The 12,509-nt window shown below is 51.7% G+C and overlaps 1 protein-coding gene across 2 annotated transcripts in view; it reads left to right on the top strand.

The window, feature by feature from the left end:
* The first annotated feature begins 251 nt into the window (after positions 1 to 251).
* Positions 252 to 12,509, top strand: part of HCN4 (hyperpolarization activated cyclic nucleotide gated potassium channel 4) — a 127,259-nt gene continuing 115,001 nt past the window's right edge. The window contains exon 1 of one of the 2 annotated variants that reach the window (XM_082198318.1): positions 252 to 1,912. In XM_082198318.1, coding sequence (XP_082054444.1) covers positions 1,083 to 1,912 — 830 coding nt within the window. In that variant the 5' untranslated portion in view covers positions 252 to 1,082. The remainder of the gene's footprint in view (positions 1,913 to 12,509) is intronic. The other variant, XM_082198317.1, reaches the window with a different exon arrangement.

The raw sequence follows: 12,509 nt of genomic DNA, 5'->3' as shown, positions 1-12,509 counted from the left end.
CTTCCATGAGCAAATGATAGCACTTGAGGGACAGGGAGCGCGCGCGTGTGTGTGTGTGTGTGTGTGTGTGAGAGAGAGAGAGAGAGAGAGAGAGAGAGAGGTGTGAGCATCAGGGGCTTTTGGATTTCCTTGCGCTCCCTCGTCCTTCCGCCCGCGATCCCCCGCTCCAGGCAGCAGCCGAGGCGCCCCAGCCCGCGCCCGAGACGCGCACGCCCACCCGGCGTCCGAGGCGTTGCCCTTTTAAGAAGCCCGGCTGCCAGCTCAGGTAGGCAGAGCCCATTGGCAGCGGTGGCTCCTATGGCAACCCAATCGGATCAGCTGGCTTCATGAATATTCCCAGGACCAGGAGCTGCTGCATGAGGAATCAGGGATGGCAGCAGCAGCAGCAGCAGCAGTGATGTAAGCGGCGCCCGGGCGCTGGATGCTGCTGCAGGTTGCTCGCGCGCTCCTTGTTTATCGCGGGCCGCCGTCGAGGCCGCGGAGGGGCGAGAGGCCCTTGTGGCGCGGGGGCTGCCGGCGGCGGGGATCGCCCTCCTCGGCTCCTCCGCAGGTGTTGCTCCGTCCCTCCTCCCCGTCCGCCTCCGGATCACCCTCCTTCTCATTATTATGTCTGCTTCGCCGGAGACGCGGCTGCCCGGGCGCCTATGGAAGCTGCCGCCGCCGAGATGCAGCCGTGGCGAGCGCTGAGGAGCCGCCGGCTGGGTGTCCCGCTGCCCCGGGGGGCTGTGCAGCAGCAGCAGCAGCAGGCGGCGGACGGAAGGGTCACCGCGGCGGCGGCGGCGGCTCAGTGGGACGCCAGCTAGCCAGCCCGGGGAGGGGCTCTCCACCTGGCGCGCCCCGCTGCCCTTTCGGAAGCGCTGCATCCTCGACCCGACGCAGCCCCGGGAGGACAGGAGAAGGATGGGTGGTCCTCGGCGTGGCGGTCTGGCTGCGGAGCTGAGCGAGACCCCGTTTTAGAAGCTCCTTGAGGAGGGCGCGGGTTGGGCAGGCGCGGGAGAGAGCCGAGGGGGTCCCCACCACCAGCCGCCGGCCTGCAAGCAGGTCTCCCCCGCCCTCCCCCACCTCTCCCCGAGCGCGCGGCCATGGACAGGCTGCCGCCGTCGATGCGCAAGCGATTATACAGCCTCCCGCAGCAGATCGGCCCCAAAGCGTCGATCATGGACGAGGAGGACGAAGAAGCCGGTGGAGGAGGAAGAGGAGGAAGCGGCGGCGGCGCCGACAAGGACGCCCGTCGCAAAAGCATCAAGCTGAGGCCCTTGGCGTCGGCGCCGCCAGGGGGAGCCCGGGGGCAAGGGGCAGGAGAGCCCTCGAGGCCCGGCGTCGGGGATGCGGGCGGCGGTGGCCTGGCGGAAAGCGGAGAGGCAGCGGCGGCGGCGGCGGCTTCGTCGGGGGCGCCGGGCTGCCGGGGCAGCGGCAAGAGCAGCACCAACGGGGACTGCCGGCGTTTCAAGGGGAGCCTCTCGTCTCTGGCCAGCCGCCACCCGCACGACTCGGGCGAGGAGCGCCGCCTGATCAGCAGCGAAGGGGACGCGGCGTCCCCCGGCGACGAGCGCAGCCCCCCGGACCTGTCGGACACCGAGCCGGGACCCCCGGCTTCCTCGACCCCGGCGGCAGCCTCGTCCTGCTCGTCCCCGCCGGACCCTCCGCCTCCTCCCTCTTCGTCCGCCTTCGTGAAAGTGGAAGGGGGCGGGGGTCCCGACGGAGCGGGAGGGGGCGCCGACCAGATCACCCCGGACGACGAGCAGCGGCTGGGCCAGGCTGGCTTCATGCAGAGGCAGTTCGGGGCGATGCTGCAGCCGGGGGTCAACAAATTCTCCTTGAGGATGTTTGGCAGCCAAAAGGCCGTGGAGAGGGAGCAGGAAAGGGTTAAGTCCGCCGGCTTCTGGATCATCCACCCGTACAGCGATTTCAGGTAAAAAGGGTGAAAGTGGGGAGGATGAAGCCCCTCCCCTATCTCCGCCTCCCCCACCCCACCCTTACCCAGCCACAGGTAACGTTTGGCACTAAGCGATGCAGTTAGGCAGTTGGGGGGCTCTGCGCTGAATGGCCGTGGGGGTCTCCCCCTCTTTAGTGCGAGCTAACGAAGTCCTACTCAGAGTAGACGGCTGCAGAAGTCACGGTGACTCTTTCCAGCGTTTGGGGTTTTGCAGTTGGCGCATCAGGTGTAAAAAACACACACGGGAGGCGTTTCCCAGTCAAGTTGCCTTTTTGAAGTCACCGTGCAGTTGGCGCATATTAATTTTGGAGTCGGGATGCACACATTGGGTTGTATCCAACTAAGTCCCATTCAGAGCAGACCTACTGAAATGAATGGATTGGGTCCTTTCGTTTCAATGAGCCTACTTTGTGTAGGGCTAACACGGGCAACAGCTGTGCACTCCCTTCCCTGACTTTGAATGGTCTTCCTCTGCCCCCAAACTCTTGTCCTGACAGAGACTCCATCTGCCCCAGTTTCCCCAGTTGCATAGAGGGCATCACTGGTGGAGGAGGATGAGTCTCTCCTTGAAGATGCCACTAAACTTTTACATCTCAACATCCTTCGACTCTCACATTTTAAAAGCAGCCTCTCCATCTTCTGGCGTCAAAATGATGGGTTGTCACCAATGTTACGCCTGCTCTGTTGGAATGAATGGACACGGTTTACTTAGGTCAGTTAATTCCAATGGGTCTTCTCTGAGTAGAGCTTGGATACAGCCCATGATGTCAGAATGAGATGTATGTGTGCAATGACTCCAAAAGGACAAGGTGATGGGGAAATTTCTACTGCCCTTATTTCTGTGCACCTGATGCACCAACTGCAAAGCCTCAAACCTTGGAGAGAGTCATTGTGACTTCTTTGAACAGATCACAGGCGTGCTTACTCGGAAGTAAGACCCTTGTGTTCACTTACTTCCTAATAAGGTTGCAAGAACTGTAGAATTCCCTTCTTGGGACTTGCCTGGTGGAACTCAGTGGGACATGTTTGTGAATAAACATGTGGGATCTGGCTGCATGTGTGGATAGGACTGCAGCTGCAGAGTCATCCCTAAATCTCTCCTCCCCAGTCCCAACAGCCTGGACGAAAGGGCCTTTGGTGGCATAGCCCAGGTATTTAGCATTGCAGCATCCTGAGCCAGGGATATGTGTGAATCAAAGGGTGTCTCCTTCATAGAATGAGCAATCAGTGGTGCAGTCAAGTAAATTTAGACTTTGGTCCCTCCCCCCTCCCGCTGCCTTTAGCTGCTAAGCCAGCCCTGCTGCCCTTGTATGGGTGTGCATGTTGCCCCCCCTCTCATTCTGCTGAGTGGGGTCCCCCTGGACCTTTGCCTCCAAATCCTGCTCTGATGGTTTCCCTGTGAAAGAGTAGAGAGATGTTGCACCCAGTAGAACGTCTCTCCAAAGGTCTAGTTTTAAAATAGACTAACCAATTAAGCCATTATTTATTTCCAAAAAAGCTGTCCTTAACTCTGCCGAGTGGGAATCAGAGGGGGAGGAGCGTTTGTTTTTGTTGCATGAATTAACTTCATAGCTAATTTCTTTCAAGTACATATTCGGTAGCAGAGAGAGAGAGACTGAGGGGCTGTGCTGACAAACGTTTCTGAATTAACTGGTGCCTGGCAAACTTTCTTCTACTAAATATGTATGTAATATGTTGCAATCAATAAGAAATGATTTAGTGCAATCAAGAGCTGGGCCTTATTATGTTGATTTTAATTACAACTGCCTTACACAATAACGTTAAGAGGAAATAAAGAGAAGAGGCGTTCAGGTTTCTGGAATTTACACTTTAGCAGGGTGGCGCTGGAGGAGATGATAAAGGTTTACAAAATGAGGCATGATGTGGACAGAATGCTTTTCCCCCACCCATTCTTTGCGCTGGAACACAGGGTCATCTAACAATCCTGGACCGGCAGTAAATTCAGGACAGTTTATAAATAAATTTTACAGCAAAGGAAACTGCCGTAATCCGAGTCAGACCATTGGTCCATTCAGCTTAGTATTCTCCAGGCATAGGTAAACTCGGCCCTCCAGATGTTTTGGAACTACAACTCCCATCATCCCTAGCTAGCAGGACCAGTGGTCAGGGATGGTGGGAATTGTAGTCTCAAAACATCTGGAGGGCCAAGGTTGAGGAAACCTGGTCTATACTGACTGACAGAAGCTCTCCAGACATTCTGCATGCGGAGCAGATGCAGACCCACAGAAGGGTTGACCTGTACATTGCCATTGGATTGCAGACTCCCATCAGTCCCATCCGGCATGGCCAGTGATTGAAGATGATGGACACTGGTCCAACAACATCCGGAGGTCCATAGATCAGCTACCCCCGGATTAAGCAACACCAGGCCACAGCAGCTTGGGGTTAGTTTAATTTAATTATGCCCTACAAATTGGCATACATCCACACCTTTGTTGTATTGTCTGGGAGGAAATGGAGCCATTAGGAGCACAGGAACCAATGGTGAGGCTGGTGGTATCTGGTAGTGCACACTGAAGAAAGGCCCAGAAGCCTGGTTTGTTTCCCATTTAAGTCGGCGCTTGCAAGTGTCCTGGCTCCCAAACCCACAGCTGACTGAGCACAGAAGGAGTTCTGCAGGTCACATCACAGCTTAAAGCTGGGGCGGACAACCACAAGCCCAAGGGCCAAATGCAGTCCTCCATGCATCTTTATCTGGCCCTTGAGACTTTTCCCGGGCCACACCCCCTCTGTAAGCCACACCCCTCCCTGGACTTGCTTTGTACCCTCTGAATGTTTTTGCCTGCCTGGAGTGTGGCCTTGAAAGTGTCCCCTGCCTGTCTGATTGCAGAGATGTGTATGTGTGCATGTGTGCATTCATGCTATGTGACACTCACTTGCAACCTGATTTTGATAAAAATTAGCAATGCAATCCCTGAGGCAGTTTCCTTCCTATGAGGACCCTCAGCAGTGTATAGCAGGAACTGTGTGGGTTTGGCAGTAATGCTTGATACAAGTGTAGGACCATTGCCATGTTGTAGTGGTTAGGGCAGGGGTCAGCAACCCGCGGCTCTGGAGCTGCATGTGGCTCTTTTACACCTTTGCTGTGGCTCCGGGGCGGATACTAGCGGGAGGAGGCGCATTGTGCGCCCCAACACTCCCCACTGTGGTGGGCGCTGTACTGGCTGTGACGTCGCATGGGGGCGGTGCGTGCGTTAGCCACGCACCGTCCCGACGTCACCTTCCCACCCGCTGTCAGATCACGGCTCCGGAAATATATTTGTTTTAAATGTCGTAATGGTTTTGCAGCTCCCAGTTTTTTTTCCTTCAGAAACGGATCCACGTGGCTCTTTTTGTCTTAAAGGTTGCAGACCCCTGGGTTAGGGGGTAGGCTAGGACCTGGAAAACCAGGGTTCGAATCCCCACTCAGCCATGAAGCTCATTGGGTGACCTTGGGCATGTCACTCATTCCCAGCCTCACCTTCTCTGCAGGATTGTTGTGTGGATAAAATGGGAAAGTGGGGATAGTATGCATACTATTTTCAGCTCCTTGGAGGAGAGGTAGGATATAAATTGAATAAATACTGAAGGAGAGACTCATTTTAAATAGGGCTTATTCCCTAGGAAGTGTGTGCATGTGTATAGGGGTAAGGTAAAGGAACCCCTGACTGTTAAGTCCAGTCGTGGACGACTCTGGGGTGGTAGTGCTCATCTTGCTTTACTGGCGGAGGGAGCCGGTGTTTGTCCCCAGACAGCTTCCGGATCATGTGGCCAGCATGACTAAGCCACTTCTGGCGAACCAGAGCAGCGCACAGAAATGCCGTTTACCTTCCCGCCGGAGTGGTGCCTATTTATCTACTTGCCCTTTGTGCTTTCGAACTGCTAGGTTGGCAGGGGCTGGGACTGAGCAATGGGCGCTCACCCCATCGCAGAGATTCGAACCACCAACCTTCTGATCGGCAAGCCCAAGAGGCTCTGTGGTTTTAGATCACAGCGCCGCTTGTGTCCTAATATGTGTATAGGGGAGTCCAGCCGAAAACTACTTCTCAGAAGTTTCTGCTTCTGTGAAATTTTGCAAAACTCTCAAGTTTTGTTTTGTTAATGTCTTGTCTTATTTATATTTATTTATTTTTTTAAAAAATTAAAGTATGCCTAATGTGTTCACACCTTTTTGACAGCAATTCTCAAAATAATGGGAGGAACACAACTGCTTTGTAGCAAGGAGCTAACTCATTGCTTTGTAAACGCCTTGCTTTTTTTGCAAGTGGCTCTTTGGCATGCTTGTGTTGGACTTCGATGAAATGAATGGCTTCGCTTTTTCAGTAATCCTAGGCTCCCCAAAGCGGGGGGGGGGGGGTGTCACAGCTTGGTGGTTGAGCTTCTGCTTTGCATGCAGAAGTTTCCAGCTTCAGTCACTTGACATCTCCCCACCCTAGAGCTGGCATTCAGAGTCACACTCCTCCTAGATATAAGAACAATTTAAAAAAAAATCATCTGTAGACAGTTTCATATCCAAAACAGACACAGATGAAGGCTTAAAAGGCTTGTTGGAAAGGGATAGTCTTTAAATGGCTTGTTCTGCTGCCTCACACCTTTTCCTTCTTATTTTCACTTGTTTATTACATTTATATCTCAGCTTTTCCTCCAAGGATCTCAATGTGGCATGCATGGTCCGTCCCCCATCCTGCTTTTTATCACAACAACCCTGTGAGGTAAATTAGGCTTTGAGACAGTAACCGGCTCAAGGTCATGCAGAGAGTTTAATGGCTGAGAGGGGGTTCAAACCTATCTCTCTCCAGTCCTGTTCCAGAACCCATGTTCCAGAACCCATGGGTAGGCAAACTAAGACCCGGGGGCTGGAGCCCAATCCCCTTCTAAATCCAGCCTGCAGATGGTCCAGGAATCAGTGTGTTTTTACATGAGTAGAATGTGTGCTTTTATTTAAAATGCATCTCTGGGTTATTTGTGGGGCGTAGGAATTTGTTCCTCCCCCCCTTTTCAAAATATAGTCTTGCCCCTACAAGGTCTGAGGGACAGTGGACAGGCCCCCTCCTGAAAAAGTTTGCTGACCCCTGCCCTAACCACTATGCTGCACTGCCTCTCCAGTTCTTCTCCACCTACAACTCTGGCCCAAAGGCCCTTTCCTTGGTAGCTTCAGTTCCACCCTGCAGTCCTGTAGCCCATGGCACTTCCAAGTTTTGTGATGATCAAGGGAGCATGTTGTTTTCATAGAACTGGGACTAATAAAAGCGTAATCTTCTGGCTGCAGGGCACTCCTACGTGTGCTTACACAGAAATCAATCTGGTGGAGTTCACTGGGGTTTTGCTCCCATGAAACTGTGCAGCCCTAGTCTACCTTCCTGACCATAAGTAAGAGATGATGAACCTGTGATTCCCTTGGAGTCCCTTTAAGTCCAGCTCTGGGCAGCATGGTCTAGTGGTCAGGCAGTTGAGGTCCAACCGTATTTGGAGGGCGACAGATTCCTCCTCCCTGCCTTAAGTGATGTGTTTGAATTTTGTGAGTCTCTAATGCCCTGATGCATATTTTTGCCTTCCTCTAGTATTTAATTTTTTTATATTGGCATTTATAGTTACATAAATGTATGGTTCTCCTGCTATCCCTTAGCCATCTTGTAGAGCTGAGAAAGATGGAGAAAATGACAATCAAAATGACAAAGGGACTTCTTCTGTGAAGCAAATATGGCTAAACTGCTTGTGTAGCTCTTGAGTTTAGGAAAAAAAGGTGACAAAACAAGGATCTATAAACTTGTGCCTGGTGGTTGTGGACAGAGTGGATTTCTCTCATCTTTCCCCCGCTCAATGAAAGCTCTTGTCAGTCATTTCAGAAATCAAAAGCACAGTTTTACACAACCTGTCATTAATTTATGGAACTCATTGTGTGGCTTGGATTGCTTTGAAAGGGTGTGTGTGTTCCACAAGTTTAGGGAGCAGACAGAGCTCCATTAGACACAATAGCAAAGCCAAACATCCATATTCAGATGCAAAGTGCCATCAAGATCTGACTTCTGGAGGATAAACAGTGCTGAAGGTCTACTTTCCTTAAGCCCCTTCTGTGGGCTCCCTGGAGGAATCTGATTGGCCACTGTGAGAAACAGGAAGCAGATTTAGATGGACCATTGGTTTGATGCAGCAGGTCTCTTCTGTCCTATCCCAGGGGATAAGGATGGGCACTTACTGAAATGAATGCACAGTAAGTGCCACAGCAGTGATTGCTTTCAGTCCCAGACACAGTAAAGAAGAGGAGGAGGAATTTGGACTTGATATCCTGCCTTTCACTCCCCTTAAGGAGTCTCAAAGCGGCTAACAATCTCCTTCCCTTCCTCCCCACAACAAACACTCTGTAAGGTGAGTGGGGCTGAGAGATTTCAGAGAAGTCCCCCAGCAGCTGCATGTGGAGGAGTGGGGAAGCGAACCCGGTTCACCAGATTACGAGTCCACCGCTCTTAACCACTACACCATGCTGGCTCCCGCATTGTGGGTCCCTTTGCCCCATATCCACCACTTCCAGTGCTTGCTCCTTGCTCAAGAGGTGTCTGAGGCTGTGGGAGAAGGAATCACAGAATGATGTGATTTGAAACCACAGGGTGCAGCGGTGACCACCAACTTGGATGGGTGTAAATAATAGAGAATCAGGTTATCCATGGCTGCTAGTTATCCTGGCTATGGTCCACCTTCATTCTTAGAGGCAAGATTCCTTTGAGTATGAGTTGAAGATGAGTGGGAGAGGGGTCTTGAGAAGCTGCCTTTCGTCAGACTGTCTGTCCAGCTCAGTACTGCCTGTGCTTTTTCATTTCATTTATAATTTTCAGTTTTATACATTTCAGTCATTTTACAATCATTTCAACATTTCAAACTCAACATCTTTCCCCCCTCTTTCTGCGGTTCCTTAAATTTATTTTTAATATTTTCTGCATATCCAAATTAACTTCATTTGCTCATTTATTCATCTGCTTTAAGTATAACTGCAGGTTATTACAACAACCCTGCCAATGTTTACAGTTTGTTTGCAAAGATTCAATAATCCATTTCCATTCTTTTATAAAAAGTTTGTTATCTTGGTTTCTTATTTTTCCGGTAAGTTTTGCCATTTCTGCATATTCTGTAAGTTTTTGTATCTGTCTTTTGCTGGGACTACTTCTTCTTTCCATTTTTGGGCAAGTAACATTCTTGCCACTGTAGTCGCATACATGAATAAATTTCTATACAGTTTGGGTAGTTCTGTCCCTATAATTCCCACAGTGCTGCCTGTGCTGACTGACAGCGCCTCTCTCGGGTTTCAGGCAGGGGCTCTCTCCCAGCCTTACCTGGAAATGCCAGCGATTGAATCTGGGACCTTCTGTATACAATGCAGGTGCTCTAACCTTGAGCTATGGAGGGTATTGTTGTTATTGCTAGATTTTGTACCCACCCTTCACCCTCATGCCCCGGGGCAGATTACCGTAGTGGAGAGAAAGAGCAATCAATACAAAAAGTATCTGTAAGTTTCCATAGGTTTTGGTGGGACCAGAATGCTGGACTTGATGGGCTTTGGTCTGATCCAGGAAGGCTTTTCTTACATTCTTGAAGTGGGATGCAAAAGTTGCCATTGCACAGACTCCGTTCTTCCTTCATACCGGCCTCCCACCTAGGTCTAAGGCAGTGCACAACTCTGTTTCTCTCTCCTGTAATGCAAAAGCACAGAGGACTCCAGCCGTGTCCAGTTTGCTCCCCCCCCCCACCTTCACTCTGCCACCGAGAGTGGAGATAATGGGCGGGGGTTTCAGGGGAACAGACCTGTCCTGCCACCACCTACCAGCTCTGCAAAGTTTCCTGGAGCCACAATTAGTTGCTGACCTGGGTTGTAAACAAAGCAGAGTTTAAAATGACCTCCGGGCTTGTTATCCTGAGCTACCGGATAAAGTAAAGGTTAGGCAGTGGCTGAGGGGATGTGCCTGCTGTTTCTCTGACTTTCATTCTAACTGACTTTCATTCTAACTAGGGGAATCAAACCCCCCTAGTTATGCTTTGTCTCACTCTGTCTCTGGTATTTAAGATTCACATTCTTGACTTTCTCTCCTTCCCCAGTCCAGTCTCTTATGTGCAATCCTAGATTATTAAAAGGTAAAGGGACCCCTGACCGTTAGGCCCAGTCGTGGATGACTCTGGGGTTGCGGCGCTCATCTCACTTTACTGATTGAGGGAGCCGACGTACAGCTTCCAGGTCATGTGGCCAGCAAGACTAAGCCATTTCTGGCAAACCAGAGCAGCGCATGGAAACACCGTCTACCTTCCCACCGGAGTGGTACCTATTTATCTACTTGCACTTTGACATGCTTTCGAACTGCTAGGTTGGCAGGAGCAGGGACCAAGCAACAGGAGTTCACCCCATCGCAGGGATTCGAACCACTGACCTTCTGATTGGCAAGCCCAAGAGGCTCAGTGGTTTAACCCACAGCGCCACCTGCGTCCCCCTAGAACCCTCTTAATTTCCTTAGTGTTATGCCTATGCTAGCGCTGAGCCATGGAAGTGTCTTGTTCTCTTTCCCGGATAACAGAAAGTGGCAGAGCTTTGCTGCAGGAGAAATGATCTCACTGGGTAGTCATAGGAGTATTGCATTGCATGCAGAAGCCCCCCAAAATCTCTAGGTGGGGCAGGGAGATATCTTCTGCTTGTAACCCCAGAGAACCATAGCCAGTCAGTGCAGATAGTACTGTACTGCGCTAGATGGAGCAGTGTTCTGATTTTGTGCTCCTGTTCTCATGTCAACAACCCTGCCAAAGCCCCCATCCCTGATCGCATATGTCTTTTCTCTGTATGCTGGACTGATCTATTTCGCAGCTGTCTGTCCCACACTTATTACAAACCAAGAGGGTTTATCGCCCTTTGGGATAAAGACATGCTAGAAAACATTAAGAATCATGAGAGGTGGGAGGAACCTTGAAGATAAACTCATCCAGCTTTCTGCTAGATGCAGACAGCTGTCCAGCAAAAAAAAGTGTCCTGAGGCTGTCTGTTCCACAGCCACAAAGCTCTTATTGCTAAGGTAGATTCTCTTACCACTAAATTGAAAACTGCTTCCTTGCTGTTTCCACACACCGGCTTTCGTCGTGCCTTCTGGAGCGACAGCAAACGAGACTGTTCTGCCTTCTGCTTTATGACCAATTGATCAGCAGTTCCAAATGAGCTTCACTGGTGTGGAGAATTTTGGGTTGATTTAATATTTATATACCACTTTTGAAACAATGAAGCAGAGCTCAAAGTGGTGGCTCACAGGAGTAACCAAAGCATTAAACATCAACAAACATTACTGTCAGGGGTTCAGGAGCAGAGACGCAGAGAAGGGAGGAAGCAGAGAGCGAGGGGGAGGAATCCGAAGGGAAAATGAGTGATGATGACGACCCGAGATCTCCAAGCCTAAGCAGTGAGTCAGAGGACTCCCAAAAGGGAGCCCCAGTGAGCAGAGCAAGGGGGGGATCCGGGGGGACACCCCAGGAGGAAGGGAACAGAGGAGATTCAGAGAGTAGCAGCTGGAAGTCGGGACCCACGCTCATAACTGAGGGCGGCAGCAGCTGGAAGTCGGGACCCACGCTCAAGACTGAGAGCAGCAGGGAGGAAGGTAGCCAGGCATCGGGTTCCGGAGGCTGTCAGCAGGAGGGAGGGCACGAGTCAGGGGTGGTCACGCCCTCCTCAGAGAGCGAGGCAACGGTTAAGAGGAAAGTAGAGAGTTGGGCGCGCGCGCCAAGTTCAAATGCAGCGGAAGCTGGAGCAGTAAGCAGCCCGGAGAGTGAGCCAGGTCCCAAAGCCCGCCGCAAGGAGGCAGAAGGATCAGGGGGGTCAGCGTCAGAGGAGAGTAGAAGGGAGGAGGCCCAGGGGGGCAGAAGGACCCAGAGACGTAGGGAGAGGCGAAGGAGGTGGAGCAAGGCTAGGGTATTAAGCTGGTGTGCAAGAGGCGGGGACTCAGACGGGTCTTCGCCGACCTAGGGCAGAAGGTGTAGAGCTGCACGCTGCAGTTCGGAAATGAAACCTGTAACTTAATAAAGACTCTTATAAAGTGAACGCTGGCGGACTTGGTCCTATGTGAGCTGGGACTGGGTGGCAGCTCTGACAGTAAGACCCGTCTCTGAAAAGCTTCGGACACCTGATATCTCGCAGCGGAGAGAGAGGCAGCTGGAGGAGGGGATCGGTGTTTGGGAGCAAGCTCACGACGGTTAGCAGAGATGACGGAAGCAGAGACAGTTGCAGCGCTGCAACAGGCAGTTACCCAATTGAACGCGGAGGTACTGGCATCCAAGAAGAGGGAGGAGGATGCGGCAGCCGCCTACAGAGATCTCCACGCCAGGTTTGAAGCATGGGTTAAACACGGGCAGCCAGGACCCAGACCGGAGGGGGTTGGGTTGGCACGGAGAGCAGGAGGGCTTGTGGCTCACTTCGATGGGAATTTACAACAGTACCCCAATTTTCGAGCAGACGTAATGTGCGCACTGCAACTGCTGGCAAAAGACTTTAGAGATGAGGAAGAGAAAGTGGGGTTCATACTATCCCATTTGCATGGGGATGCTAAAGCGTGGCTAC

This window comes from Podarcis vaucheri (genome assembly GCF_965113315.1).
Source record: "Podarcis vaucheri genome assembly, chromosome: 14".
In the NCBI taxonomy this organism is placed as follows: domain Eukaryota; kingdom Metazoa; phylum Chordata; class Lepidosauria; order Squamata; family Lacertidae; genus Podarcis; species Podarcis vaucheri.
Note: the sequence above shows the minus strand (reverse complement) of the source record. Positions and strands in the feature narration are given on the sequence as shown.